A 27,169-nucleotide genomic window follows, 5' to 3' on the forward strand; every position below is an offset into this window, starting at 1 on the left:
ACACACACACACACAGCTTACCCAAACCGTCTAGACCTGTAATTGAATCTCCTTTCAACAATGGAATGGAATAGCCTCTCATATTGTCCCCGATGGCAGAAAGTACATTTAGGAGTCTGCATCACAGACGTGGAAGAGAGAGCTTGGTGTTCCAATGGAGCAATTCCTAGGAGTTGAACACACGATCTTCTGTGCACTTCCAATAGTTTGCCGCCTAAGACCATAACCTTGCCTTGCTAAATGACAAGACTACCTTAGAGTACACAGAGTAAACAAAACAAGAATCTGTATTTGAATGGTACAGCAAATCTCCTTAAGCTGTAGTTCTGGCTGAGAAGGCACATGGGCCCCATTTTAAGCAGTGAAATGTCCTTGATTCATTTTGTACACTTTCCTGAACCATAAATTGACCATTCCCTTTGGTATTCTTCAGTGTATTATTGCACAGGTTGTACAGAATCATTGTGTTCTTCTGTGCATCTTTCCTCCTTGCTACCTTTTTTGGTTATCACTATTTGGTTGACTGTTTTCCAGATGCAGCCAATCTTCTTTCTTCCCGCTGCTTAGAGAGAGCTTTAAAGCACTGTGAAGTGGTATATAACTCTAAGTGCTATGCTATTGCCCTCATATGTTGTCCTTAAGGCAACTTGGACCTTTTATGGAATGTCCTCCAAAGCATTCATCTGGTCAATTCCCATGTTGCCTGGGGAAATCTGGGAGTTGAAGTCCACACATCTTGAAGATAAATTAGTCTACTGATCAAGCTGGCCTTAGTAGACATCTGCTCTGGGTGAAATAGAATAGAACAGAATAACAGAGTTGGAAGGGACCTTGGAGGTCTTCTAGTCCAACGCCCTGCTTAGGCAGGAAGCCCTACACCACTTCAGACAAATGGCTATCCAACATCTTCTTAAAGACTTCCAGTGTTGGGGCATTCACAACTTCTGGAGGCAAGCTGTTCCATTGATTAATTGTTCTGTCAGGAAATTTCTCCTCAGTTCTAAGTTGCTTCTCTCCTTGATGTGTTTCCACCCATTGCTTCTTGTCCTGCCCTCCAGGTGCCTTGGAGAATAGTTTGACTCCCTCTTCTTTGTGGCAACCCTGAGATATTGGAACACTGCTATCATGTCTCCCTTAGTCCTTCTTCTCATTAAACTAGACATACCCAGTTCCTGCAACCATTCTATATGTTTTAGCCTCCAGTCCCCTAAGACTAGCTCCCAGTCCACTTAGAAGCTAACTGGCAACCAAGACACAATGGTGTCACATGGGCATATTGAGACATGCCCATTGTTGTTCACAGTTGCCTTCTGGACTGTTGTGGCAACCCCTGAGGTATTGGAACATTGCTATTGTGTCACCCCTGGTCGTTCTTTTCATCAAACTAGACATACCCAGTTCTTGCAACTGTTCTTCATATCTTTTAGCCTCCAGTCCCCTAATCATCTTTGTTGCTCTTCTCTGGACTCTTTCTAGAGTCTCCACATCTTTTTTACATCATGGCGACCAAGACTGAAATAGGCAGGGGATTATTTTCATTCCCCACTAAGAATCTACTACCTATTGAAGCAGTCTCAAATTAGTGCCAGATCTTTCTTCCAGTGTAGTTCTTCTCCGTCTCTGTGTTGGCAGAATGCTTTAATTAGTAATTCCACTGATTGAGCACAAAACACATAAAGACAAAAGAAATGTTCTGCCAATAAAGTGTCGTTCCTTCTTCAAACACTAATCTAGCCCCAAACTTGCAATCTGTCAAAGAACAGTAGGATGTGAATCTTTACAGAGATGACCTTGGCTGATCTTGAATAAAAGTAAGTGGGGTAAGACTAGATTGTTTTTTGGGGCTGGTAAAATGCACCCTCCCCATACACATGGAAGCTGCTTTCACTGTCACCCCAAAACAGATGAACTACTTAAAGTGCCCTTATTAGAAAACATTTACAACCAGCTTAATTTAATAATTTAAGCAACTGTCCCTCAAATGTAAGGGATGTGGCTAAGACACTCAGCTTGCCGATCAGAAAGGTTGGCAGTTCGGCAGTTTGAATCCCTAGTGCCGCGTAACGGAGTGAGCTCCCGTTACTTGTCCCAGCTTCTGCCAAGCTAGCAGTTCGAAAGCACACAAAAAAATGCAAGTAGAAAAATAGGGACCCCCTTTGGTGGGAAAGTAACAGTGCTCCGTGCATTTAGTCATGCCGGCCACTTGACCAAGGAGACATGTTTGGACAGTCCTGGCTCTTTGGCTTTGAAACTGAGATGAGCACTGCCCCCTAGAGTCAGGAACAACTAGCACATATATGCAAGGGGAACCTTTATGGTTAGCATGCCGATAGGTAGGAAGGAATCAACAATGATAGAGTCCAATGGACCGATTTATCTAAATTATTCCAAAGTCCCACTCTGATTTCCTTTGCAATATAGTGCATCAAAGTTATATAAACTTGGATTGTGCTTTTTCTTGTGGCCACTTCAAAGGGATTTGGTGGCTTTAGGAGAGTCAGATTTTGGGCCCATGTCAGAGTTTGTTGCAGAAAAATCAAATCCAGTACGCACACACATATAACTGATTCAGCTGGATTCATTAACTTCTTTATATACATAATAACAGATGAATAAATGTACAATACCAATACAGGTTTTATCCAACGTAGTAATAGTTACAAGCAAACACGGGCAGCAGTAGAGCAGAGAGGAATTTTTCAGTTCAGAGTTCAGAGCAGACAAACTAGTTTCAGTTTTGATTCTCAGCACAGACACAGATCTGTTTAAGCTCCCATTGGCTTACTTAGTTGCTATGCCTATTCATTGGCTGGCCTTGTTCCCATGTCTCTCCCAGTCATGAATATTCTAACACCGCAAGAGTTTGGAAGGGAGACATTGAGGAATTTTCAAAATTGTAGACAAGGTTGGAAGTTAAAAAATAAATAAACAAACAGAGGAAAGCGATGGTAAACCAGGTTTGCATTGTTGTCAATAAAACTGTGCAGACACATCTGGGTCAATTGTGACTTAAAAGGGAGACTTTAAGATGTGAAGCAACCTCATCCTGTCAATGAACCACATCCAGCACATCCAGGTACACTGGGAAGAAAGCCCAAAGCCAAATCCTTGAAGCACACCAATAGAGCATGCATTTGTATACATGCAGACACTTCCTGCAGGATTTATTTCCCCGTAATGGTACAATGTAAAGAGGAAAGGTGCACCTGTCTCAATGATTCAGAATCTGATGTGTTTTCACTCCAGGGCTCCTAATAGAAAGCATGGAAATAACCTCCCTGACAGATTGTGTACAATATTCCAGGAATAGAGGTGCCAATTTAAGATCTGGATTCCCCCACCCCTCTTGGTGCACAGCCTTGGCATGTAATTCCCATGGAGGAAAGGTTGCAAAAATGATGCATCTGTAATTTAGTCATCGTTCTTCCCCGAAGTCCCATGATAACCTCTCAGTTATTCTGTTTTCCTCGGGATTAAAGAGTAAGGTTTATGCAAGCAGATGAATGGATCTGTTTCAAGAACCGCTCTTGATCTTCTCCCCAGAAAGTTGTTTTTTGCAATATATGCTGTAGGTTTCCTGAATTTAGGAGTCCAATTTCTCCTAACTTCTCTAAGTTCAGGACTTAACTTTGGTAAAGAATGTTGCCGATTATTTATACACAGTTGAAACCTGTGATTTAGGTTGTTCTGACCAGGTCGAGTAAGCAAATGTAGAGAGTAATAAAGTCTTTTATTGCACCACTAAACAATGACAGACGGCCCTCCAGGGATGTTGGTAAACCTCCACTCCACTTTTTCCCTACAAAACAATCACCAGCAGTCAATGTAACCCAATCCCACCATCTGGGATCCAGAACCAAGTCCCCAAACAAGAAGAACATCACAAACTAGGAGCAGAGTTTGCAAAACAAGGTCCATAAACCTCAGAGTCTGCAAAGAAAGCTAGTGTTGTGGTCTGCCAGCGGCCAGCAGAGCTGGCTGCAAATCCGGACAGTGAGGAGGTTGGGGAGGAACATGGGCCAGGCCTGGAGTCTGGGGAAGGCTCTGATGAGGGCTCTGCGTTGCAGGCAGAGAGGGGGCCAGTTATCAGCTGCCTTCAGAGTCAGACATCAGTGAGACAGAGGAACAGCTGGAGCCTGTTCCCAGTGTGTGTGCATGCACAGAGTTGCCAGACGAAGGGAACAGCTAAAGAACAGGGGTCGACTTGGGAGTAAGGCCACAAGTGGATGATGACTGGCCCCTCCCAGAGGAAACAAAAGAAGAGCATAGGGGGAGTGGAGTTTGTAGGAGACAATTAGTTTGTTTAATTGGTTTGTTGACCTTGCCAAGTTTTGCAGATATCGGTCTGGCACCTCTCCAAGCCAGATAAGGTCTGTGACTGTAAATCCTCCCTTGAAAGACTTTGCTAGATGTGAATGAGCAGAATTCACAGTAAATTAATAAAAGGGGTTTTAGTTGGGAAAAGGAGTTTGCTTCATGCTCTTGGGAAGCCTCGGTCAGAACAGGTATCCAAATTCAAAGGCTGAAACACGGGTCAAAGTCCAGGAATCAAGATTTCCAAAAGTCAGGGAAGTGTGTGTCAAGACAAATGGTTGTTCCCGACAAACACATCCTCCTCTTGCGGCCTCCTTCATGGACCCTGAGCCAGATGTTCCTCACGGGCAGCCCAGCAGATCTCCTCTGAGCTTCCTTTCACTCCACTCTCTGTGCCCACAGATCAGATGGGGCAGGCAGCTGTTCCTCATCAGAGGGGATCTGTTGTCTCTCATTGCCACTGACCATCTGCAGATGATCCTTCCCTGCCTCCGTGAAGGCAGGTGGCTCCCCATCCACTTAACCTTAAAGAAGCCAAGGTGGCGCAGTGGTTAAAAGCAGCACTGCAGGCTACTGCTAGATCAGCAGGTCAGCGGTTCAAATCTCACCGGCTCAGGGTTGACTCAGCCTTCCATCCTTCCGAGGTGGGTAAAATGAGGACCCAGATTGTTGGGGGCAATATGCTGACTCTCTGTAAACCGCTTAGAGAGGCCTGAAAGGCCTATGAAGCGGTATATAAGTCTACTGCTATTGCTATTGCTATTAACCACTGTCCACAATCCTGGAGGGGCCTGGGATATCATCATTCTCAGCCCCTGGACACTCTGGACATTCCAGGGGGAGACATGCCATCCCTGTTGGATGGTCCTGGTTCCAATTTCTCCTCCTTCAAACCAGGATCCAACGGAGCCATGACAGAGGTTCTAAAATCAAAACTTTATTGAATATTGTTAGAATTTCCCCGTATTCACAGGGCATATGGTATCTTTGGGTCTAGAGATGTTGCTTTCTGGAAATTCTAGCTGTTATTCTTTAAAAGAGCCCTTGCCTAGCCCTCAGGGTTATTGTAAAAAGAATATAGTATGCAGGTATGTTTTGGCCTTGCGGTGAACCTTAATTCTGATGCCCTGGTGGCCAATATTGGCAGTAAGGACTGTACCCTGGGGCTTTGTTAGTTATTCGGGGGGATGGGGGGAATAGAAGAAACATAAAACTAGCATAATAAAAACATGCCTTTGTAATAGTAAATCTCCATCATCCCAAATAAAACTCGCATGATATCTCCTCCTTTTCTCTATTTTATCCCCCTTAATATTTGGGATCCAAGCTGCCTTTTTGCTATGCTGAAATAATAACCATAATTATAAATAGTAACAAGAGTATCTTCAGTGCTTAAAAAGCCACAGGTTAGTAGGATGACATTAATGCAATCATCCCATTATGTATCTCAATCTTTTATGTTTATAATTGCAGTTAGACTCATCTTGAGGCTAAAAATGTTCTTTTAAAAAAAAAAAAAAAGAAAAAAGGAAAGGAAAAAAGCGTTATTCTGCTGCTAACTGAGCTTCTGCAATTAATCTCATCGTCTCAAGGCATGTGCTGAAAGAGATTGGATAATATATTATTCTACCTTACAAGGTTATCACCTTAATCCAGGGATGGCTAACCTTTTTATCATTGTGGGCCAAAAGCATGCGCGCACATATACCCATAATGCAATGCATGCGTGACCTCCCCATGCACTCCCCACCCCCCATTCATGCACATATGACCCCCTGTGAGCACCCTGCCCTCCACGCATGCACATGCACCCCTGCATGCGCCCCACTACCTCTGGGTTCTCCCTGTGCATGGGCAGCAGAGACCTGAAAACCAGCTGGCCAGTGGGAAGTGCGTGCGCATGTGCGGTGGAACTGAGCTTGGGTGATGGCTCGCGTGCCCGCAGAGGGGGCTCTATGGCACATATGCCATATGTTTGCCATCATGGCTCTAATCTATAGAAACAATTCAATACGAGTCAAACCTTTCACTTTATTTGTTCTTATAAGCTGGGTGTTTTTTTTTAAACTATCCACTTTTTTAAAAAAAATGTGTGAAACCAATACTACGCTTGAGAGAGTACAAAAGCCATGCCAACTTCTTGCTGTTTTCAAGAGACAGCTGTCATCTCCATCCTAGAAAGTCTTCAAATGCAGTACCTCTTGGCATTTCTTGGTATACTTCCCAAGAGTCTGAGAAGTTAATCTTTCCCAAAGGAATTACAAAATTCCCTACTCTTTTGTCTATCTTTTGCTTTCTCACAAGAGTCCTGGTGGTGCAGAGGTTAGAATACAGTATTGCAGGCTAAACCTGTTCCACAGTCTGGAGTTCAATCCTGATGGGCTCAAAGTTGACACAGCCTTTTATCCTTCTGAAGTTGGTAAAAAGAGGACCCAGATTGTTGGGGGCAAGATGCTGACTCTGTAAACCACTCAGACAATGCTGTAGAACACTAGGGAGTGGAGTGGCATATACATCTTAGTACTAGTGCTATTGCTCTGTTCTTGCTACCATAAACTTAAAATCTTAGTTCTGATGGCTATTGTCCAGTGACAACCATGCAGATGGGTGTGAGTGTGTCTGTTTTTTGATCACAGTGGCTGGGCAGAATCACACTCACACTTTTTGCAGGGCATCTTTGGTCCAATAAGAGCCAGAGATCTACTTCTTTTTCTAGAACTTGGGCTTGGGGGAGAGAATATCACGATAGGAAATTAAGCAGTCTTCCAACATTTGAGGAGTTGTCACACAGAAGAAGGGAGTTAACCTATTCTCCAGAGCACCTGAAGCCAGAACAAGAAGTAACAGATAGAAGTTTATCAAAGGAAGATCCGACCTAGAACTAAAGAGAAATCTCCTAATAGTGAGAACAAATTAGTCAGTGGAACAGTTTGCCTTCAGAAGTTATGGGTGCTCCATCACTGGAGGGTTTTAGGGAGAGACTCAGGGGGTGGGTTCCTGCCAGTTCTAACCTCTTCTATAGAAGAGGTTCCACAAATCTACAGTGCCGTTTAGATTCCAGCTCCCTCCCCCTGCCCGTCCGCACATCATCAAGATGAAGAGCGAGAGGAGGAATTCTGGGAGTTGAAGTCCACAAGTCTTAAAGCTGTCAAGATTGAATACCTTTGTGGTTTTTTTTCTAAAGGGTTATGGGTGCAAAGGTCTTGTAACTAGACAGCTTTAAGACTTGCGTGCTTCAAATGCCAGAGTTTCTGAGCCAACATTTTGGTTGCTAAGCAAGAGCGTTGTTAAGTGAGTTTCACCACATTTTACAAGTTGGCCATGCCCGCCCAGTCACATAGCCAGCAAGCCACTCCCACCCGGTCACATGGCCAGCAAGCCACTCCTACCCAGTCACATGGCTGGCAAGCCACTCCTACAAAGCAGACCACACCTACAGAAGAGCTTCTAAAATTTTTTTGAAACCCACCATTGGAGAGACTAGACAGTTACTTGTCTGAAATGGTCTAGGGCAGGGGTCAGCAACCCACGGCTCTGGAGCCACATGTGCTCTTTCATCCTTCTGCTGTGGCTCCCTGTCACCAGTCAGTAAAAGCAAAAAGGACGCCGTTCTAGGAGGAGACTCTATGGTGGTGGTGATGGTGGGGGGGAGAAGCAGACTTCCAGTCAGCTCCATTGATTGGGAGGCTTCTGGTTAGGACCTTTGTGGCTCTTTGAGTGTTTAAGGTTGCCGACCCCTGGCCTAGGGTCTCCTGCTTGAACAGGGGATTGGACTAGAAGACCTCCAAGATCCCTTCCAAGTTTGTTATTCTGTTATCTGTTGATGGCCCAATTATTCATAGTGACATGCCTAGGATCTAGGCAAGATCTCTTCCAGCTTCGTGAAATGGTAAGGTAACTAAGTTAGGATTTTGCACTCCATCTGGAAAAGCACAAAAGTGTACGAATGGTTTTCTACAAAGAAGCACCAAGATGAAACTTTAGGAGTTTAGTCCTTTGTGCGGTTTCATCCCCCACCAAATGTTCTTGAAATTGTGAAATTATTTTCTGAGAAGAGTAAATGTACTGCTCCCTCAGAATATCACCATTTTTAAAAAATAATGACTCTCCTGAATGGCTCATTTTGAGGAGGACTTTGTGAAACTCAGATAGCTGAGATTAGCATGCCCACTCATCAATTAGGATCTCTATTCTAGGGTGGGTTTTTTTCCTTCTGCCAAGAAAATATAGTCTGAACATCCATTTAGGTGGGTCTTTCTGGAAACCAGTTTGACTATTAATGCTTCCTGGGGTTTTTTCGTTAGAAGGCGATTGAGAGCAAATTATCACTAGGTTGATTTTATTCAGCACCCGAAGTCCTGGACATTTTGTCACCCTGAACGAATAATTAGCTGGTGTTTCCTTCATTATCTTTTCCCATCCATAAAAGATGAGTTTTTGTAACCAAAACGATTAAAGGGGGAAAGCACTTCCTCATAAATAAGACCGTAGCAATGATGGCTTTTTAATCTGGAGTGAAAACAAATAAGAGAAGACACAAGAATAATAAATAAATCATGCACGACATGGAAACAATTCTCAAAGGCATTTTTCTTCCTCCCTCACAACTCAGGACTGTTTACACTCTACTGAAATTACGTGCAGGAAAATTCAAAGCCAATAAAATTCGTGAATTAAAATAGTTGCTTTTACAGGTATCAGTGTCCAGAGACAGCTAAGTGATAGAGAAGAGAGAGGGGTGGGTGGGATTGTGATGATAACAGTGTTGGACTTCAACCTCTGCTCCTTTTGTAGATGCACTGTGACATCACTCCCATGAACAACATGGGAAGAACTTTTGTGTGTCGCTGCTGGTATCATTTTGACAAAAGCATTGGATTTGGCCCACGCCTCTGGTAGTGAACCACCAGTTTAGATGGCTTTAAAAGAGAGTTGGACAAACTCATAGAGAACTGATATATCAAACTCTTCTCATTTTAACACTATCTCATGAATCACAGATAACAAACCAGTTGCTGGGGAATCATAAAGGATTCCTGATAACAGCTTTTGATTGCTTTTTGTGAAAAAGCAAGCTAAGCTAGAAAGGCTGTTGATCTGATCTTCATTTTTTGATATTTGCAGGCAAAAGGAAGTTTATTCATTAAAAGAATATTGACACCCCCCCTCTCCAAATTAACAATCCTTAATGGCTGATGACGAAGAAGCACCATCCATAGATCATAAACTTGTAGGATTGGGAGGTTCCTCAGCTGTCTTCTAGTCCAACCCCATGCTCAAGGAAAAAGACTTTATACCATCCTGGTTAAATTGTTGCTCAGTTTATTCTTGAAAACCTCCAGTGATGGAGCACTCACAACTCTAGGAGGTGAGCTATTCCACTGAACTTGATAGTTGTTTTTTTTGAAGAGGTTTCGCTTCTCATCTGAAGAGCTGAAGAAGCTTCTTGGTTGGGAAGCAAAACGTTTTCAAAGAAAAATCAGGAACTCCAGTTGCCTCTTGAAAAAAAACACCTTTGGGACAGAAAGTAGATGGTTCCCCTGTCTGGCTTCAACTGGATACTTTCTGTATGCAAATCCAGTGCATTTTAGTCTGACCTTCTCACCATGGATTTGGCAATGTTCCATCACCTCTTTCCATATGACCAAAGGATCACATGGCAAGCATGCACACGGATAGCACCTTGGCTCGGCTAATTTTCCATTATGTTATGTAAGAGTTTCTTTTGAGAAGACTGGGCTGACATGCAGTGAATTGTCTCCAACTCCCAGTAAGCCTCAGCACATGGACAGCATGCCATGTGAAAACAGCTGTCAGGTGGTCTAATGCTCAATATCTTCCACGTTTCATCAATAGCTCGTGTGTAATTTGTCTTTTAAGACTCATTGATTTCAAAAGTATTGGTTTCCTAGTGAGTGTACAGGTTACAGACGCTGTGGGAATCCATGTACCGTAGTCCTTAATTAGATGCCATTAGACAGTATAATTAGAGGGAATTCAACTTTCCTGTATATTTCCCAAACAGGATGTGTCCACTTCTATGTCTCCACAAAGGCTCACTGGGTTAAAGAATGTATCATTGTTTGTTTATCATTCCTCCTTATCTAGAATTGTTCTGTCCAATTATTTCAAACTAGAACTTCTTCTAAGGCTTATTAATTCCTTTAATGAGCAGAGGAAACACCCCTCTGAGAAGTACTGACCTTTAGATTGAAAGGCATACCATCCATAATCACACTCACATGTACATTGTGGTTGGAATGGGACAACTTGCCACAGCTAACTCGCTGCGACCAACTCTCTGCAGTTAACTTGCCATGATTAACTCGCCCCGGCCAACTTACCGCAGGACAATTTGCCGCAGGACAATTTAACAATTCAATTTCAGGATTCAAAATAACTTAAAAACATATTTTAATTTTTGTCATTCACATTCCATTCTGTCCCTCCTTTGGCATCCTTTTTTCAATGATTCTATTCCACTATTTCTTTGATATTCGTGTGACTCTTGTCCCACAGCGAATTGTCCCATGGCAAGTTTACCGATGCCCTGATTTTTTCCAGCCATAAAGGAATTTTAGCCCAAATTAGATTGAAATAGCATTGACTGCACTTGTGAATGATCTCTGGTAGGAACAGAATTGTGCATCCATGCTTGCTCTACTTGACCTCTTAGCAGCTTTGATGCCATGGTTCAAGGTATCCTTCTGAGTGAGAGTTAAGTGTGGAAGGCATACAGTGGCAGAGGTGATATTCAGCCAATTCGGACTGGTTTGCCTGATCCAGTAGCAGAAATCGTGGGCGGGCTTGCGAGTGGGCCCGCCCTTCCACCCACCCCGGCTCTATGTTGTCCTATTTAGACATGTTTTTTGAGTTAAGGGTGGTAGCAAATGTGAAACCCACCGATGAGTTCTAGGGTAGGTTCCATCCAGTGTTCATAGGAGGGGAGAGTTGTTGCCTGCAATTGCTGCTTTGTGGAGGGTCTCAGCGTTCAACGTCCTCTCCATTTGTGTTTCGCATTTATATGAAGGCCCTGAATGAGCTCATCCTGTGGCATGGAATGAGGTTATCATAGTACCCAGATGATATGCAGTTGTCCCAGAGGTGCTTTTTCAAAAGGCAACTGGACTTTGTTTTTCCTTGAAGACATTTTGCTTCTCATCCAAGAATCCCCTTCAGTTCTTCAGTCCTGGATGACTGAGAATCTCCATGAGCATAATATTCAGTTGTATTACATTCTCCCTGGCTGAGCCGACCAATGATGCCACGAAAGTCTTGACTCAGTCTCTGGAGGCTGTAGGACCCGGATGAGGAAAAATCAGCTCAACTCTAGAAAGACTGAGCCCATTTGTTTTAGGGACACCTCCAGGCAGAGGTGGGTTCCTACCAGTTCGCACCTATTCGGTAGAACCGGTTTGTCAAATCTACCGAACCGGTTAGAAGAGGTTCCACCAGTGGACCCGGAAAGCAGGCCACACCTACAGAAGAGGTTCCAAAAATTTTTGAAACCCACCACTGGTCCTTGGATATGATTATTCTGCACTATCATGCTCATATTTATAAAACTCAGTGCCTCTGTGAAAGGTAAGGATGGCTACTGCGTTTGTGGTGCAATCAGAACATTGCGTGTGTTGAAGTTGTTTTAACGCAAACCAAAGATGCCTTTTAAAAAATAAGTTTACATCATATTCTTATGCATGCCAGTGCTGTGTGTGAGGTAATTTAAGGTGGTTCTGACAAGTGTCGTCGGCATCTTCATATCCGGTCACATAGGTGGCAAGCCACTCCCATCACGTCACATGGGTGGCAAGCCACTCCCACAAAGAAGGCCACACCCACAGAGTAGGTTTGAACAATTTTTGAAACCCACCCCTGCCTCCAGGTCTGGTAATGTTCCATTTTTAGTTTTATATGGGATTGCATTACTGTACCAAGCCTTTCAAACTGGCAGCCTGTGGCATCACACCCAGGCCACATCTACCCTGGCTCCACAAAGGCAAAAAAGTAGTGATACGTCACAATATGTCACAAGACGTGATCGAGTTTGACACCCGTGCTATAGACTGAACTATTTGGAGGTCCTTCTTCACTCAGATCCAGGATATTTAAAGATTTTAAATCCAAAATATTTAAAGGCTTGCCTTTTTCCAAAGGTCCTGCCCCATTCTTTTCATTCTGACAGGAGGGACATGTTTGGGTCTCATCCATCAAAGAATGTCATCTGGCAGGACCCGGGAAGCATATCTTTTCTGCCATGATACCTGCCTCTGGAACACTTTACCACCTGAGCTCAGATCAGTCACAAACCTGCTGGCTTTCTGGAAAGCATTGAAAACCTAGCTATTTTCCCAGCTGTGGTGGGTTGTGAAGTCCAACTGGATTGATATTACATGATGTTGCTTTTTATTTGGCCGCCATTTTTCCTTTGAATTATAAGTTTTATAATGGGCGTGTTTTAGGGTTTTGTACTATGGTTTCCATTTCAATTTTGTTTGCCACCCAAAGTTGTTGTAGTGAGAAAAGAAAGAAAAAGAAAGAAAGAAAGAGGAAAAAGAGAGAGAAAGAAAGAAAGAAAGAAAGAAAGGAAGGAAAAAGAAAGAAAAAAGAAAGAAAGAAGAAAAAGAGAGGAAGGGAGAAGGAAAAAGGGAAAGAATGAAAGAGGGAAAAATGAGAGAAAGAAAGAAAAAAGAAAAAGAGAAAGAAAGAAAGAAAGAAGGAAGAAAAAAAGGAAAGAATGAAAGAAAGAAAAAAAATAAGAAAGAAAGAAAAAAACAAGTGGAAGCAAATATAAAATTATGGCTTCCACATTTCTTCTTGTGTCTTTTTATTAACCAAAACTGACATAAGATTTAAAAAAAAACACATCATCAGCCTTGCTGTTTTTCTTAAAAAGAAAAAAAACACAGTTAGGTAACTATGTTTTTATACCTGGCGCTTCTAGGAGTTTTTAAAATAACATTCTTTGTAATTCATTCCTGTCAGAGAACATACTGATCTCAAAGAAAAAGTCTGTGATGGTCAGGAATAGTAAGAATATTTTCCCTCCATTCTTTTTCTTTTAGACTTTCTTTCATATGCCGTCTCTTTTATGATTTTGATGCCTTGTTTTTTTTTTTTAAAAAAAAAAAAGAATCTCTGAGGTAAGGACATCTTGTTCTACACTGAATGTTAAATAGTTCAGGGACAGTCCTTTGATTTCTGAGCTTAGAAAATAATTTGCACAGAACAAAATTAACAGGTTTAATTCTTGCATGTCTCTGTGTGTGGGAGAGGACACATTTACAATCCAAGTATGATAGTATAATATTTGGAATTCACCCATGAAAAAAAGGTTCCTGCCATTCTGTATTCCACATGGAATGGTTAATCATAGAAATACAGAAAACAGTGGACTGGATTGATTATTAAATGCATCCTTACATTTAATGTATGCATCTTTAAAAAAAAAAAATAGCTGGGGGAGAGAGAACAAATCATTTTGGGATTAAATGAGCCGAGGTGGCGCAGTGGTTAGAGTGCAGTACTGCAAGCTACTTTAGTTGACTGCTAGTTCGGCAGTTTGGCGGTTCAAATCTCACCGGCTCAGGGTTGACTCAGCCTTCCATCCTTCCGAGGTGGGTAAAATGAGGACCCGGATTGTTGTTGGGGGCAATATGCTGACTCTGTAAACCGCTTAGAGAGGGCTGAAAGCCCTATGAAGCGGTATATAAGTCTAACTGCTATTGCTATTGCTAAATATAGCAGTGGTGGGTTCCAGATCCTGTTCCAACCGTACCGATTGGAACAGGCCCGGCAGCGTCCACATGGATGAGTACAGTGTGTGCGCATGCATCTTACCACTTCCACGAGCCTCTGCAATGCTCCATCTGCTCCGCAGAGTGGGGCGCAGGTGCTACATGCGCCGTGCACGTGTGCGGAAGCGCCAAAGACTTAAAAGACCGGTAAGGAGCTCCAGCATGCAGGTGGGCCCTCTGGAGCACCATACCAGAACGCTATCTGGTGCTCTGGGCAGGCTCCAGTACGCCCGAACCAGGGTGTACCGCCTGCAACCCATCATTGAAGTATAGGAACCTGTCCCCTGCAGCATTGCTGAGGAAAATCTCTTCTGAGATATTTTGGGGCGTTATCACCAATTTTCCCATTGGTGACAACAGAGATTTTAGGAGCGGATCTTCGAGACAGTCTTGCTCAACCAGAGGTGGCATTCAGCTAGTTCAGACCATTTCGGGTGAACCAGTAGTGGAGATCGTCCACCCACCACTCACCCCGGCTCTATGCTGTCCTATTTAGACACGTTTTTTAGGCCGGGCGCATGTGCGGAAGCTGTACGCGCAAAATGAGAATCCACACGCTGGGTGGGGGCGCGAACTGGTGGTAAAAATAAGTGAAACCCATCATTGGGTTCAGCCTATTTCCCAGTATCATCTAGCTGTGTAATATAACTATTAAAAACCCCAAATTTTAATTTTTGTTTTCACCAACCAAGCTATGGTTTCTAAATCATGGTAAGGAACCATGCTGCTCAATTCTGCTTGGTCTACACCCTAGCTTGAGTTTTATGTCAGTTTTGGTGCCCGTGCTTTATAAAGGATTCAAACAAACTGGGACAGGTTCAAAGAAGAGCAACAAGAATGATTAAGAGACAAGGAATGGGATGGAAAGAACTGGATGCGCCTGAGAAAAGATCAGGGGATGATATGTTCTTCAAATATTTGAAAGGCACAAGGATGAAGGTCCTTCTCTCTCTAAATTAGGTTTAGTGTGCAGGGCCCAAGATTAGGGGGAAAAAACTTTCCAACAATAAGAGCAGAGAAGCAGTGGTGCCAATCATTCAGAAAGGTGGGTGATCCTCTCAACACATCCTTCACCAGATGTGTTCAATCAAAAGCCCTCTGTTGGGTAAGGTTCAATTTAGATCAGGGATGTTAATCTCAAAGCTGGATGTGTCATGCGCTGGCCACGCCCATGCCTTAATCACTAGATCCAACATTGCTTCATCCATAACATTGGTGTAGCCCATGGTGGGTTTCCATTTCTTTTTACTACCGATTCGCTCATGCACTCGCATGTGCACACGTAACCCTTCTACAGGCACATGCGCAGAAGCATCTGGGCGGGTGGGTGGAGCCTCCTGCCCCCGCCACTACCAGTTCATCTGATCCGAACAGGGAGCAACCCAGCTCTGCTTTAGCCCCCCAGTACATTTTGGAAATTGCACCCATGATTTAAACAGTTAACTGTTTGCATGCATGCATATTTTACCAGGGTCTGTTGGAATAACTGTGATTCTGGATTTAGCCTATCTAGACATGTTGATAAATTTGAAATCCTGCTGTGCCAACAGGGATTCACGGGGAGTATACCCTGAGGTGAGTGGGAAGAAAAGCAAATTATCTTTATTTTCCCAAGGAGGAGGGGAGCTTAAGTTTTGTTTCAGTTATTTTTCCCCCCAAGAACTTTTCCAGATACCGAAATAAGATTATGACAAACTTCTCTAGGATGTTTCCATGGGTGTTGCATAAAATTGAGCTTAGGTATAAATGTGTGTTGATGAAATATGATAGGCTCTGAGGTTTACTGTATGTAAAAACACCAAGACTTCATCTTCAGAAGAATTTAGGAAAGGGGTTTAGGGCAGCATGGCTGGCTGGGGAATTCTGGGAGTTGAAGTCCACAAGTCTTAAAGTTCCCAAGTTTGGACACCCCTGGTTTAGGACACGGTTTTTCTTTCTCCACCTTGAGATAGAGGATGAGGTGAGATATACAAGTTTCCTTCTCTCACTCCCATCCTATTTACATAACATTTATAATCTAATAAAGTGTCTGGGAAAATCCCTCCACAGTGACTGTTTTTTCTTTTTCTTTTTAATAAATTTTTTGTTTACAAACAAACACAAACACACAAAACATATAACATAAAAACCTCTTCAACTGCATACAGAGTGTCGATTGGTTACAAGGTCTTTCTGCGTCCTTTCCATAGTCATCACTTGAGCTTTATCAAAAATCACATATTGTCAATCAAATATCTTTGTATACATTATTATTATACTTCATTTGTTTGATAATCACTATTGTTTCTCCGTTTTAAACAAGGTATTCTAAATATGTATCCATTTATATTATAATGATTCATTATATCATCTTCAATATATCCAATAATAAAGAATTTTTTATATCCTATTCTAAATCATTCTATTATTTTAGCATTGATAACATTCTCTAATAATTTTCAATTCCATGTTTTTTTTCCATTATTAGTATCATCAATCTAATATACATGTATACAAATGGTTATAATTGTTAAACATCCATTAAGGGTAACTATTATTACATCCTTTTTATATGAAATATTAAATTTGAAGTAAATTTATATTATGGCGTTTCATTACATCTTCCTGAAATCGTCCAATGATATTACATCTTATATTCTATTCTATATAGAATTATTTATCTTTTATAAAAAGGCTTTTCAACATCATCTCCATCATCCTCACTTACAGTTTGTATTAAATTTCATATTATCAATCTAGTATACATAAATGCTTTATTATCATTATTGATCATTTATTCGACTATAGCTATTATTACTTTGTCTTATACATGGTACTCAAAGTTTAACTACATTTAACTAAATTTTATTGTGACATTTCATTTCATCATCCTGTATCCTTCCGGAAATAGTGCAGTTCAATATCTCTTGCCATTTGTAGAATCTGTATTCTAAGTGTTTTCTTGATAAGTTTTATGTGGACTTCTCTTGACAACTTGTTGTTCATTGCATATCTTATAAGGATTTGAAACCCTCTATCTGTTCCTTTCATCAGATTGACTTTTGTTATCGCTGGTGCTTCTGCCGAAATTACTCTCATTGTTTCTGCCAAATTTTCTCCCCTTTCTTCATCTATATTTTGACATCTGAGATAGCGTTCCAGTTCATCGATCTCTCCTTTCTGTATTTTGCACTTATCATTTCCCTCCACTCTCGATTTGCTGCCAGTGTCAACAATTTTGTGGTTTTTTGAACTCTGTCCTCAAATTTCATCGTTTTATTCTCAATTCTTCCCTCTGTACTTTCTGTATTTTGATCTATAATCTCAAGTCTCTTTTCAATTCTCTCTGTGATTATTAAGACTTTTTGAATTTCTAGCATAATTCTTTGCAATGTTAGTCCCTTTTCTTCTTCATATTGTGCCATTTTTCCAGGTTTAAACACTGCCACTAAAACATCCAAGCCTTTTGCTAGGTTTCAAACAAATTCAGTGAAGTTTTTCAGGTCAAAGCTTTCCCTTTCCTTCAAAGGAACACTTGTATAAACAAAACACTTCCCACTGACCCTTTCAGTAAATAAAGTCAATAGCTTTGTAATATCAGATGTTACCTAGCCTCTAGATGGCAGTGTTACATTTTTCCCTCTGTTTTTGCCTCTCTTTCCAAGCTCCGAACTCCGGAAGAGAAGAAAAAAAATTGTTTAAAGGTTACGATCCGGCCAAGCCTTGCAAGGAAAGAAACTTTTAATCTATGAATACAAAAAATGGAAAACGTATAGAGGAAGAAGGGGGAAAAAAAGACCAGTCCAATTTAAAAGTAAGAGGCATTTGTAAAAAGTCCATCCATAGAAAACAAAAAACATTATTAAAGTGAAAAAGATAACATGATAGTTTTAAACCAGGGTTAATTCGCCGCTTGCTTTCTTTTATCTTCAATTTTATTTCAACTCTTTATTTCTCTTCTCTAATAATAAAGATTTTTTCACCATTTTGACACACTGTCTCTCCTATTCTGCTTTCGTTTCAGGGGTCTGCCCCAACCTTCTGCAGCCATGGCTGCTTCTCTTGTAGCCGGCAAAAAGAGCTTTTTCCTGGATCAATCAGAGGCTTTGCGATGCCACTGAGATCAGCAGGACATGCCCTTCTCTATCACCGTTCCTTCAGAACGGTTTAGATCCAAAAAGATTGTCCAGCAACAATCCTGGAGCCCCAAGATTGCATGTCATGTCATAGCGACGTGAAGCCCCGCCTCTATCCACCGTGACTGTTTTCAAATGTATTAGAATCGGGGAAACATGACTAGAAGGTCTGGTGATCCTTTAATTTGGAGATCAGCTTTAACAGAATAACAGAGTTGGAAGGGACATTGGAGGTCTTCTAGTCCAACCCCCTGCCTAGGCAGGAAACCCTAAACCACTTCATACAAAGTTGTCCTGGGGATTGAATTCTGGGCCTTTGGAGGGGAAAAGAGGCTCCCCATTTCTTTGGAATATATTGCTGTTGTTAACAGAAGCCAATACACATAGTCCTCGCCTTATGACCACAATTGAGCCCCCAATTTCTATAAGCCACCCTTGTTGGGAATCCCTGCAGTTCATAAGTTAGTCACCCCCATTGTTAAGGGAATCTGGCTTCTCCAGTAACTTTGCTTGTGAGGTGTTCACATGAGCCTGGGACCCAGCAACCGTCATAAATATGACCCAGTTGCCAAGCATCTGAATTTTGATCACATGATCATGGGGATGCTGCTAAGGTCATAAGTGTGAACCCCATCACAAGTCACATTTGTCAGTGCTGTTGTACCGTTGAATGGTCACTAAAGAGCTGGTGTAAGTGGATAGTGTAAGTCATTTGTATAGCATACAAAGCGTGGTTTGCACTAACCTGGATTAGATTTTGCAACAGTGTAGGACAAGGATGTCCAAACTTGGGAACTTTAAGACGTGTGGACTGCAACTCCAAGAATTTCCCAGCCAGCGTAGGTGTAGGAGGTGTGTAAAGCCCATACAGGTGGATAGTTGATATTTGAGAAGTTGTATCAGTTTAATAACCAGCTTGAACATGTGAAGGTGGCACTGAAACTAATTCTTGTTCCTTGGGAAATCGGGCAACATTCAGAGAAAAAAAACGCTGAATTGCCATTAAAGGTGACTTAGCTGTTCCAAGTTTTGTTTATTTTGATCCCACCTTTACTATTTTATAAATAACTCAAGGCAGCAAACATGCCTAATATTCCTTCCTCCTCCTATTTTCCCCACCACAACAACAACCCTGTGAGGTAGGCTGGACTGAGCAAGAGACTGAATGGCTCAAAGTCACCCAGTGCTTTCATGCCTAGGGCGGGGCTAAAACTCAGGGTCTCCTAGTTATTGGCCCAGTCACTAGCTGATTTTAATGCCTAAGGAGGGGCTAGAAGTTGCAGTCTCCTGGTGATTGGCCCAAAGTCACCCAGTCAGCTGTCATACCTAAGGCGGGACTAGTACTAACAGTCTCCTGGTGATTGGCCCAAAGTCATCCAGTCAGGTGTCATACCTAAGGCAGGTGTAAAAGTCAACAACTCTCAGTTTCTAGCCTGGTGCTTTAACCACTAAACCAAGCAGCCCACCTACCCTTCCTTTCCCAATTAACTTCCCAATGTGTATTGTTTTTGTGTTAGACTGCAGCTGCCATCATTCCTATCAATCAAGTGAGGTAGTGCTGTTACTGAGAAGGAGTAAAATGAAGTGGTAATATTATTAACACTTTGTCAAACTCTGTTTGGGACAAGGGGTTAGTTGAGTCCCATTGACCAGAATTGGATAAGGACTAATCACTTTTAAGGGTTGACCTCCATGTGTGAATGGGAGGTTCTAGATTTAACAAGTATGACTAGATTTTCTTTTTACTACTAGAAAGTACTTTTGAAGAAATTTTCATTCTTTTATTCTGATTTTGGGGGACACAATGATTTGGCTTTTGCTAGACTTTGAAATATCAAGGCATACAATAGTCTTGGGTTCTACAAAATAGCAAATATCATTTTTCCTACATGTAGTTTGATCTTATTTCTGCATCACTTTGCATTTTCCCCCTGTGCGTCACCAGGAAAGCCCAAATGTATATTAGCATGCATTTCTTTTAATTTTATACTATTGTCTGTCACACTTCCTAATAGGCAATTTCTATAAGTGATTTTATCTAACAGAAGGCTTTTTAATACACATAGTTCCCCTGCATTGACTTTTTCTGATGATATACACATTTTTTCTGCATTTTTGAGCTGAGACTTTGTTGAAAAATGCAGATTTCAGCAGAATGCAATGTTCCACTTTATTCCTAGGCTTGAGAATGAGGATGGTGTGTGTGTGTGTGTGTGTGTGTGTGTGTGTGTGTGTGTGTAGATAGATAAATAGATGATAGATGAAAGGTAGATAGATAGATAGATAGATAGATAGATAGATAGATAGATAGATAGATAGATGATAGATAGATGATAGATAGAGATGATAGATAGATGATAGATAGATAGATGATAGATGATAGATGATAGATGATAGATGATAGATGATAGATAGATAGATAGTATGTGTATATATAGTGTGTGTTTGTGTGTGTATGTATGTACACACACACATTGTGTGTTTGTATGTGTGTGTGTGCATATGTATGTATATGTGTGTATGTGTGTGTATGTGTATGTATGTATGTATGTATATTTAGTGTCACATAAATTTATCAATTTTAAATTTATAATTTAATATCATTTATAAATTTATTTATCAGCACAAATACTATATCTATATCTATCTATCTATCTATCTATCTATCTATCTATCTATCTATCTATCTATCTATCTATCTATCTATACCGATATATGTATACATATACATGCATATATACTTACCACTAACACACGCACACATATTTACACATGTATTACACATACATTAAATATATATTTTAAACAAATGTCAGAAAGAAGTTCATTTCTTTCTGAGAAAGTAAGTACATTTTAGTTAAAGCATAAATCACTTTATAGAATTGAGTGGTAAACTGGGGACATCAGGCCCAAATTGCAAAACTCCAGATGGTGGCTAGGTGTCAGAACAGAAGTGCATAAAATATCATTTGCACTACCTGGTGGTCAACACAGATCCACTAGCATAAGAAACCAAGTGCAAGAGAAGCAGTGACAAGGCAACGCAAGACCGGGTAATGCAAAATGGCGGAGTAATTTTGCAGAGGGAAGCATTTCTCTTTTAAGGAACGATTCGTTTAAATAGAGGTAGTAATTGTATGTAGAACAATACTTCAGCACACGTTGAAAAACACAGTAGAGAGGCCTGATCAACTGCACTATAGAAATACAGAAAGAAAACTGGAGCCACTCAATATTCCTTACCTCTTCCAAGGGCAACTTATGTGCTACAGTATAATAAATCAGAAAGCATAGAAAATGAAGATGTGTTTGGGAACTTTCCTTATAATGGATGATGGGAAATTGCTCTTTTGAGTAGAGGTGAACCACCTGTAGCACATGAACAACATATACATCCATGGGGCACCTGAAAATTTTGCAGTTAAATGTCAAAGTAAAGATGGGAATGTACTTGCAAGGCTTAGTTCCCTTAATTAGTTCATTGATCAATTAATCCTCTTAATTTTCTTAATTAGGTATGTTTGCTACTAAAGACAAACTAAAAATATGTAAATGACATGCACCCCAAATTACACTAATGTTCTTACCTAGCCTGTTAAAAAAGCATCTGCATGAAAACAAACAAGCTCAGAGAAGACCAAAAGCCCAGCCCTGCTAAACAAACGAGCCCCACCCACCACCCAGGCGATTACAACACAAAACAACAATGGACACACAGCCAGCACCAATCAGCACCAATCAACCAATCATGATACAGCCACACAGCCAATCAATCCACTTACTAAAATAACACCAGCACTCCACACATCCCCACCAAGATTTATAGAAAGACGGCAGCTCTGACCACGCTTTAAGTTGAAAACACCAGCTTGAGGATGGCAAGTGATACCGTTGCCACAATCTCAATCTTACATGGGAAAAGACCCGAATACAACAAAACCAGCATACCTACACCCATAAAAATCTACGAAAACACACACACACACACAACACAAACACACACATACATACATACATTCAAACATACATATATAAAATCTACTATGGAATACATGAATACACTATCTGTGATGGTGAACCTATGCCATGCATGCCACAACTCTCTGAGGGCACATAAATTCCAAATTGGGGAAGACTTGGTCCAAACTTTCTTGTGTTGAATTGCTGATCTTCAGGATAGATCACACATTGGGCTAGGATAGAGGGCTGGGTTTTTAACTGTTTTATGGATTACAAGCATTCCTTGATTTACAACTGTTCATTTAGTAGCCATTTGGAATTTCAATGGCACTGAAAAAAGTGGCTTATGACCGATTTTCACACTTAACGACCATGGCAGCAACCCATGGTCATGTGATCAAAAGTTAGACGCTTGACAACTGGCTCATATTTATGAGAGTTGCAATATCCCTGGGGTCATGAGATCACCTATTGCAAGCAATAGCAGTAGACTTATATACCGCTTCATAGGCCTTTCAGGCCTCTCTAAGCGGTTTACAGAGAGTCAGCATATTGCCCCCAACAATCTGGGTCCTCATTTTACCCACCTCGGAAGGATGGAAGGCTGAGTCAACCCTGAGCCGGTGAGATTTGAACCGCTGACCTGCTGATCTAGCAGTAGCCTGCAGTGCTGCATTTTAACCACTGCGCCACCTTGGCTCATGCGTCTGACAAGGGAAGTCAATGGGAAAGCCAGACTCACTTAACAACCGTTTTGCTAACTTAACAACTGCAGTCAGTGATTTACTTAAAAAATTTGGCAAGGAAGGTAAAAAAATGGGGCAAAAGTCACTTAATAACTGTCTTGTTTAGCAACCCAAGTGTTGGGTTCAATTGTGGTCGTAAGTTGGGGACTACTTGTATAGTGAGCCATCACTGTTTGAGATAGATGGCCATAGAAGTCCAATAAGCTTGACTCCCTCTCTCCGTCTCTGTCTCTCTCTGTCTTTGTCTCTGTCTCTCTCTCTCTGTCTCTCTCTGTCTCTCTCTCTTTCTCTCTCTCTCTCTCACACACACACAAACAAACACACACAGAGGGGGGGGCGGGGATTGATACAATATATTTAGAAATAAATCCCTATATCACTTAATCTTCAAATGATGGGTTGATTGCCAGTCGCCTCTTTCTGTTCAAAGAACAGAATTGAGATCCAGAAGCTTCACGTTGAAGGTACAAAGGATTCTCTAATGCCTTGATCCCATCATCCTTTAACTAACTCACACACTGCTCTCGGTGGGAATCTCCCAACTCCCTTGTGGATCAGGGACATCCGGGAAGAAAGAATCTACAAAATGGCCACTCTCTTCCAGTAGGAGTGGATCTCTGTCTTAACTACATAGACTGTGATAAAAAGATAATGTTTTGTTTTGTGTACTATTCATTCATATTATTTCTCCAATATTTCATTTGTAATGCTGTAGAAATACAATCTTTTTCCTCCCTCTCTTTTGGGCCCACCCTTCCCTCTGTTTTGCCATTCACACTTGATCATTTTGTGCGCATCTAGTAACTCTTCCAGTGTGGGATGCGGTGGCTAAGATGCTGAGCTTGTTGGAAGTTCGAATCCTTAGCGCCATGTAATGGAGTGAGCTCCCATTACTTGTTGGGAATGCCTAGCCCAGTGATGGCGAACCTTTTCGGCACCGAGTGCCGAACAGGCAGCACACGCATGGGTGGCAACGAGTGCAGAAAAGGAAACACTTTTCGTCATCTGGACCGTGATCAAGAAGAAGAATATTTCCGTTCTCCAGAAATGTGCACCGATCAGCTGACCAGCCCACATGCTTACACCAGAAAATGGAAGACCAGCTCTTCCAGTTTCCAGCATTGCTGCACGGGCAAAGGCCAGCTGATCATCGCATGTTCATGCACGCCACAAACCCGGAACAGGAACAAGTGACACCATGCATGCCAGGGGACACGGCTCCGTGTGCCACTTTGGGCTCATGTGCCATAGTTTTTGCCAGCACAGGACTAGCACATATGTGTGAGGGGAACCTTTACCTGTAGTAAACCTTCCAACTTCCCCTTTTGTTTCATCAGCATTAGCAAAGCTTGTTTGCTTATCGGATAAGGAAAGATTTCATCCGTTTGCCCTGAAAACCAATGTCCTTATTTTTTTTTGGCACAGAGCAAGCTCAGCTTTTGGTCAATTCCATGCCTTCTTTCTTTGCTTCCTTCCCTCTGTGTTTCTCTTCTCATCTGTGCCATTGTTCACTGTTATGTATTTAGCGTTTCACAGGCTGCAGTTAAAACCCCTGCCCGTTAAACCCCCCAGAAAAGCCTCTCCCGGGACAGAAGACGGTCTTGTGAGATTACAGATTAGATATTACAGAGCATATCTCTGGGATTGGGGGAGGGCAGAGGGTTGGAGTCTCATTGGGGGATGCAGGATCCAATCACAGTGGCTGTGATCACCTGATCCCACAGAGGCAATCCGGAGGCTCTCGTAAAAGGGGAGGCATTACAAACATTACAAGTAGATGCTTTGTGAGGCTGTGTGCTGCTACACACACACACACACACTCACTCACAGGCGCAGCTGTTATATGCAGCCCGTTAGCAGGCACCGCTGTCACATTTTTGATCAAGGAACCACCTGCTCACACAATCCGAATTATCTCCTGCCAAAGAACAATGCTTTTCCTGACATATCTCACTGGTGATAACTAAATCAGGAAACAACCCACTGCAGACAGTGTGTTTTTATTCCTTTTCATTTAAAAAAAAAAAAAGGAAAGATGAATAGATAGTTCCTCCTGATGCTTGATGCCCTATTCCCAGGTTTTTTTCTTTTCCTGCCAAGAGTCAGGGAAATATATGGGTCAGTGAAGCCAAACTACAGAAATAGCTCTCCTCTGTTTAGCCAAGAACTTTTCTTTTCTTATTTTTGGGGATAAAACAGAAAGTTTTCTAAGGGCAGATTGAGTGCCTTTGATTCCGGCTCATGACCTAAACTCTTCAACGCCAACTCTGATTGGTCTCAGAACGAACTGGACTTGAGCAACTGAAAAAAAGAAAAGAAAAGAAAGAAAGAAGACGATCTGACAAATCAAATTCAAAGAGACAATGGTACAAAACGTCATCTTGATTTTCTTTCGCAGACGATTGAGCCAAAGACCAGCTGTTGAGGAGCTCGAGAGACGAAATATCTTGAAACGTGAGTATCGGATTGCTTTCTCTGCTGAGCAGCTTGTTTAATTGCTTTGTGGGTTGATAAAAAGTGTTCTCTAGGAGGAGAAAGTATGTTTATTACATTACATTATCCATGTATGATTAGTAAGCAGAAACTTTCCCCTGTCTGGATTTGTCGGGCTCAGAAAATAGTATTAATTCTTAGAGTAACTCTTGTAGTCATTAAGAAAGCTGACAGAGGCTACAGTATAGTAATGTATGTATTTGTGCAAATGCAATATACAGACCTAAAGTGTGCTCAAGTCTTTGTTCTCTATGCTCTCAGAAGGGTCATGCGGACTATTTCACGATTATTCCCATTCTGCTTGTTGAACATTGAGGCTAAGTGAAAAGTCACTTGGAGAAAGAACAGTCTGGCAAAGTTTTGGAGCTGTGTCTGTACTTATTAGCTTCTGACCTAGTGTACCAGTAACCAAATTTAGACTGTAGGTATTTTAAGAAGGAAAATTAAAGATGACCCCAAACTGGAGATTCTGACTATTAAAAGTACAGTGGGCTTCCTTCCAGGCAGAAGAAAGATCAGATTATTTGCAGAATGCTCTGACCTTGCTAGGCAACACAAATTCTAATTAAACCACGAAGAGGTAAACTTCTGTGCCATCACTGTGGAAGCTCCGCAGCAGTGTTATCACTTTGCATCCAAGTTTATTTCACCAACTCCACATTTCTCAGGGAATATTATGCCTTCTAGTCAACACCAGGCAGTTAGAGAGTCATTGGACTTTTTCTAAGTTTTTCAGTATCACACAGCACCCTTCATCAGGTTAAGGCGGTAATAGTCCTTGCAGCTGCATTGGTTCAACATGCTAAGCTTGGTAATGGAGGTGGGGAGGGGAGGAGGGGGGGGAAGAGCTCTGCTTATATCACTCTATATGGCTCAATGCATTTACAAATTCAGGAAAATGGGCTGATTTTGTATCCCGGGTTAAGAAATGCAGGGAGTCAGTGAGTCATCTGATTTATGCTTTTTCAAATCACATGCTATCAAAAGATTAAGGCAGATTCAATTCCCACCATCTCCAACACAGAAAGCACAAGCCCAGATATGGTACAAAAATGAGGAAGATTGCACTCCTAGAGTCAATTTCTTTCAAACAACTTCCATGGATTCCAGCAGGCCTCCCTCTGATATAGACTTGTATCAGATTGAGCCCAGCATGATTTGGCCAAAGCCCATTGCTGAGTTCATGCAGCTGCCTGCTGCTGGATTTCCTTTTCTCTGCCGTAGCCTTGTGCGATGGGCTCAGATAGCTACCTCTCATCCCGCTCAGTTGCAATATAAGGACTGCAAGAGAATGATTCTGCCATCAAGTTATTCAAAGGGTCATTAAGAACATGCATTTTGTAATCTCCAAAGATGAGGGTGTCTTTTTAGAGTGGCCTTTGCCCCAAATGATCCTTTCCGGAAGGATTTCCAGCTTCCAGAATTCACATCTGCTGCCGTCTTGGCACATCTGGACGGAGAATATGCATAAATGTGAAACTATACTCCAGCCAAATGGGCTATTATGCTCCATAGATTCCCATGAAGGAGAGGCATCTGTGGCATGGAATTTGTCACATGTTCTTTACCCTGTGCATTTAAAGTGTGGCAAAGAGGCAATGGCTAGATGTTGGAAAAAGTCTGGGACACCCAGATTTAAGAACAGCTGACTGGTTAACTCTGAAACGGCCAGTGGCTGCACTCCCACGTCATGCTTAAACAAATTGGATCAGTTGCATTCATGCTTGCTAAAGTAGTTCCTTGTTAG

The 27,169-nt window shown here is 41.7% G+C and overlaps 1 protein-coding gene across 3 annotated transcripts in view; it reads left to right on the plus strand.

The window, feature by feature from the left end:
* Positions 1-27,169, plus strand: part of PHACTR3 (phosphatase and actin regulator 3) — a 296,138-nt gene that overhangs the window by 248,409 nt on the left and 20,560 nt on the right. For all 3 annotated transcript variants that reach the window (XM_087720528.1, XM_087720529.1, XM_087720530.1), the window contains one exon: positions 25,328-25,383. In XM_087720528.1, coding sequence (XP_087576654.1) covers positions 25,328-25,383 — 56 coding nt within the window. The remainder of the gene's footprint in view (positions 1-25,327; positions 25,384-27,169) is intronic.

This window comes from Thamnophis sirtalis, unplaced genomic scaffold, assembly GCF_051295495.1.
Source record: "Thamnophis sirtalis isolate CommonGarterSnake01/CBP01778 unplaced genomic scaffold, rThaSir2_p1.2 scaffold_7, whole genome shotgun sequence".
NCBI lineage: Eukaryota > Metazoa > Chordata > Lepidosauria > Squamata > Natricidae > Thamnophis > Thamnophis sirtalis.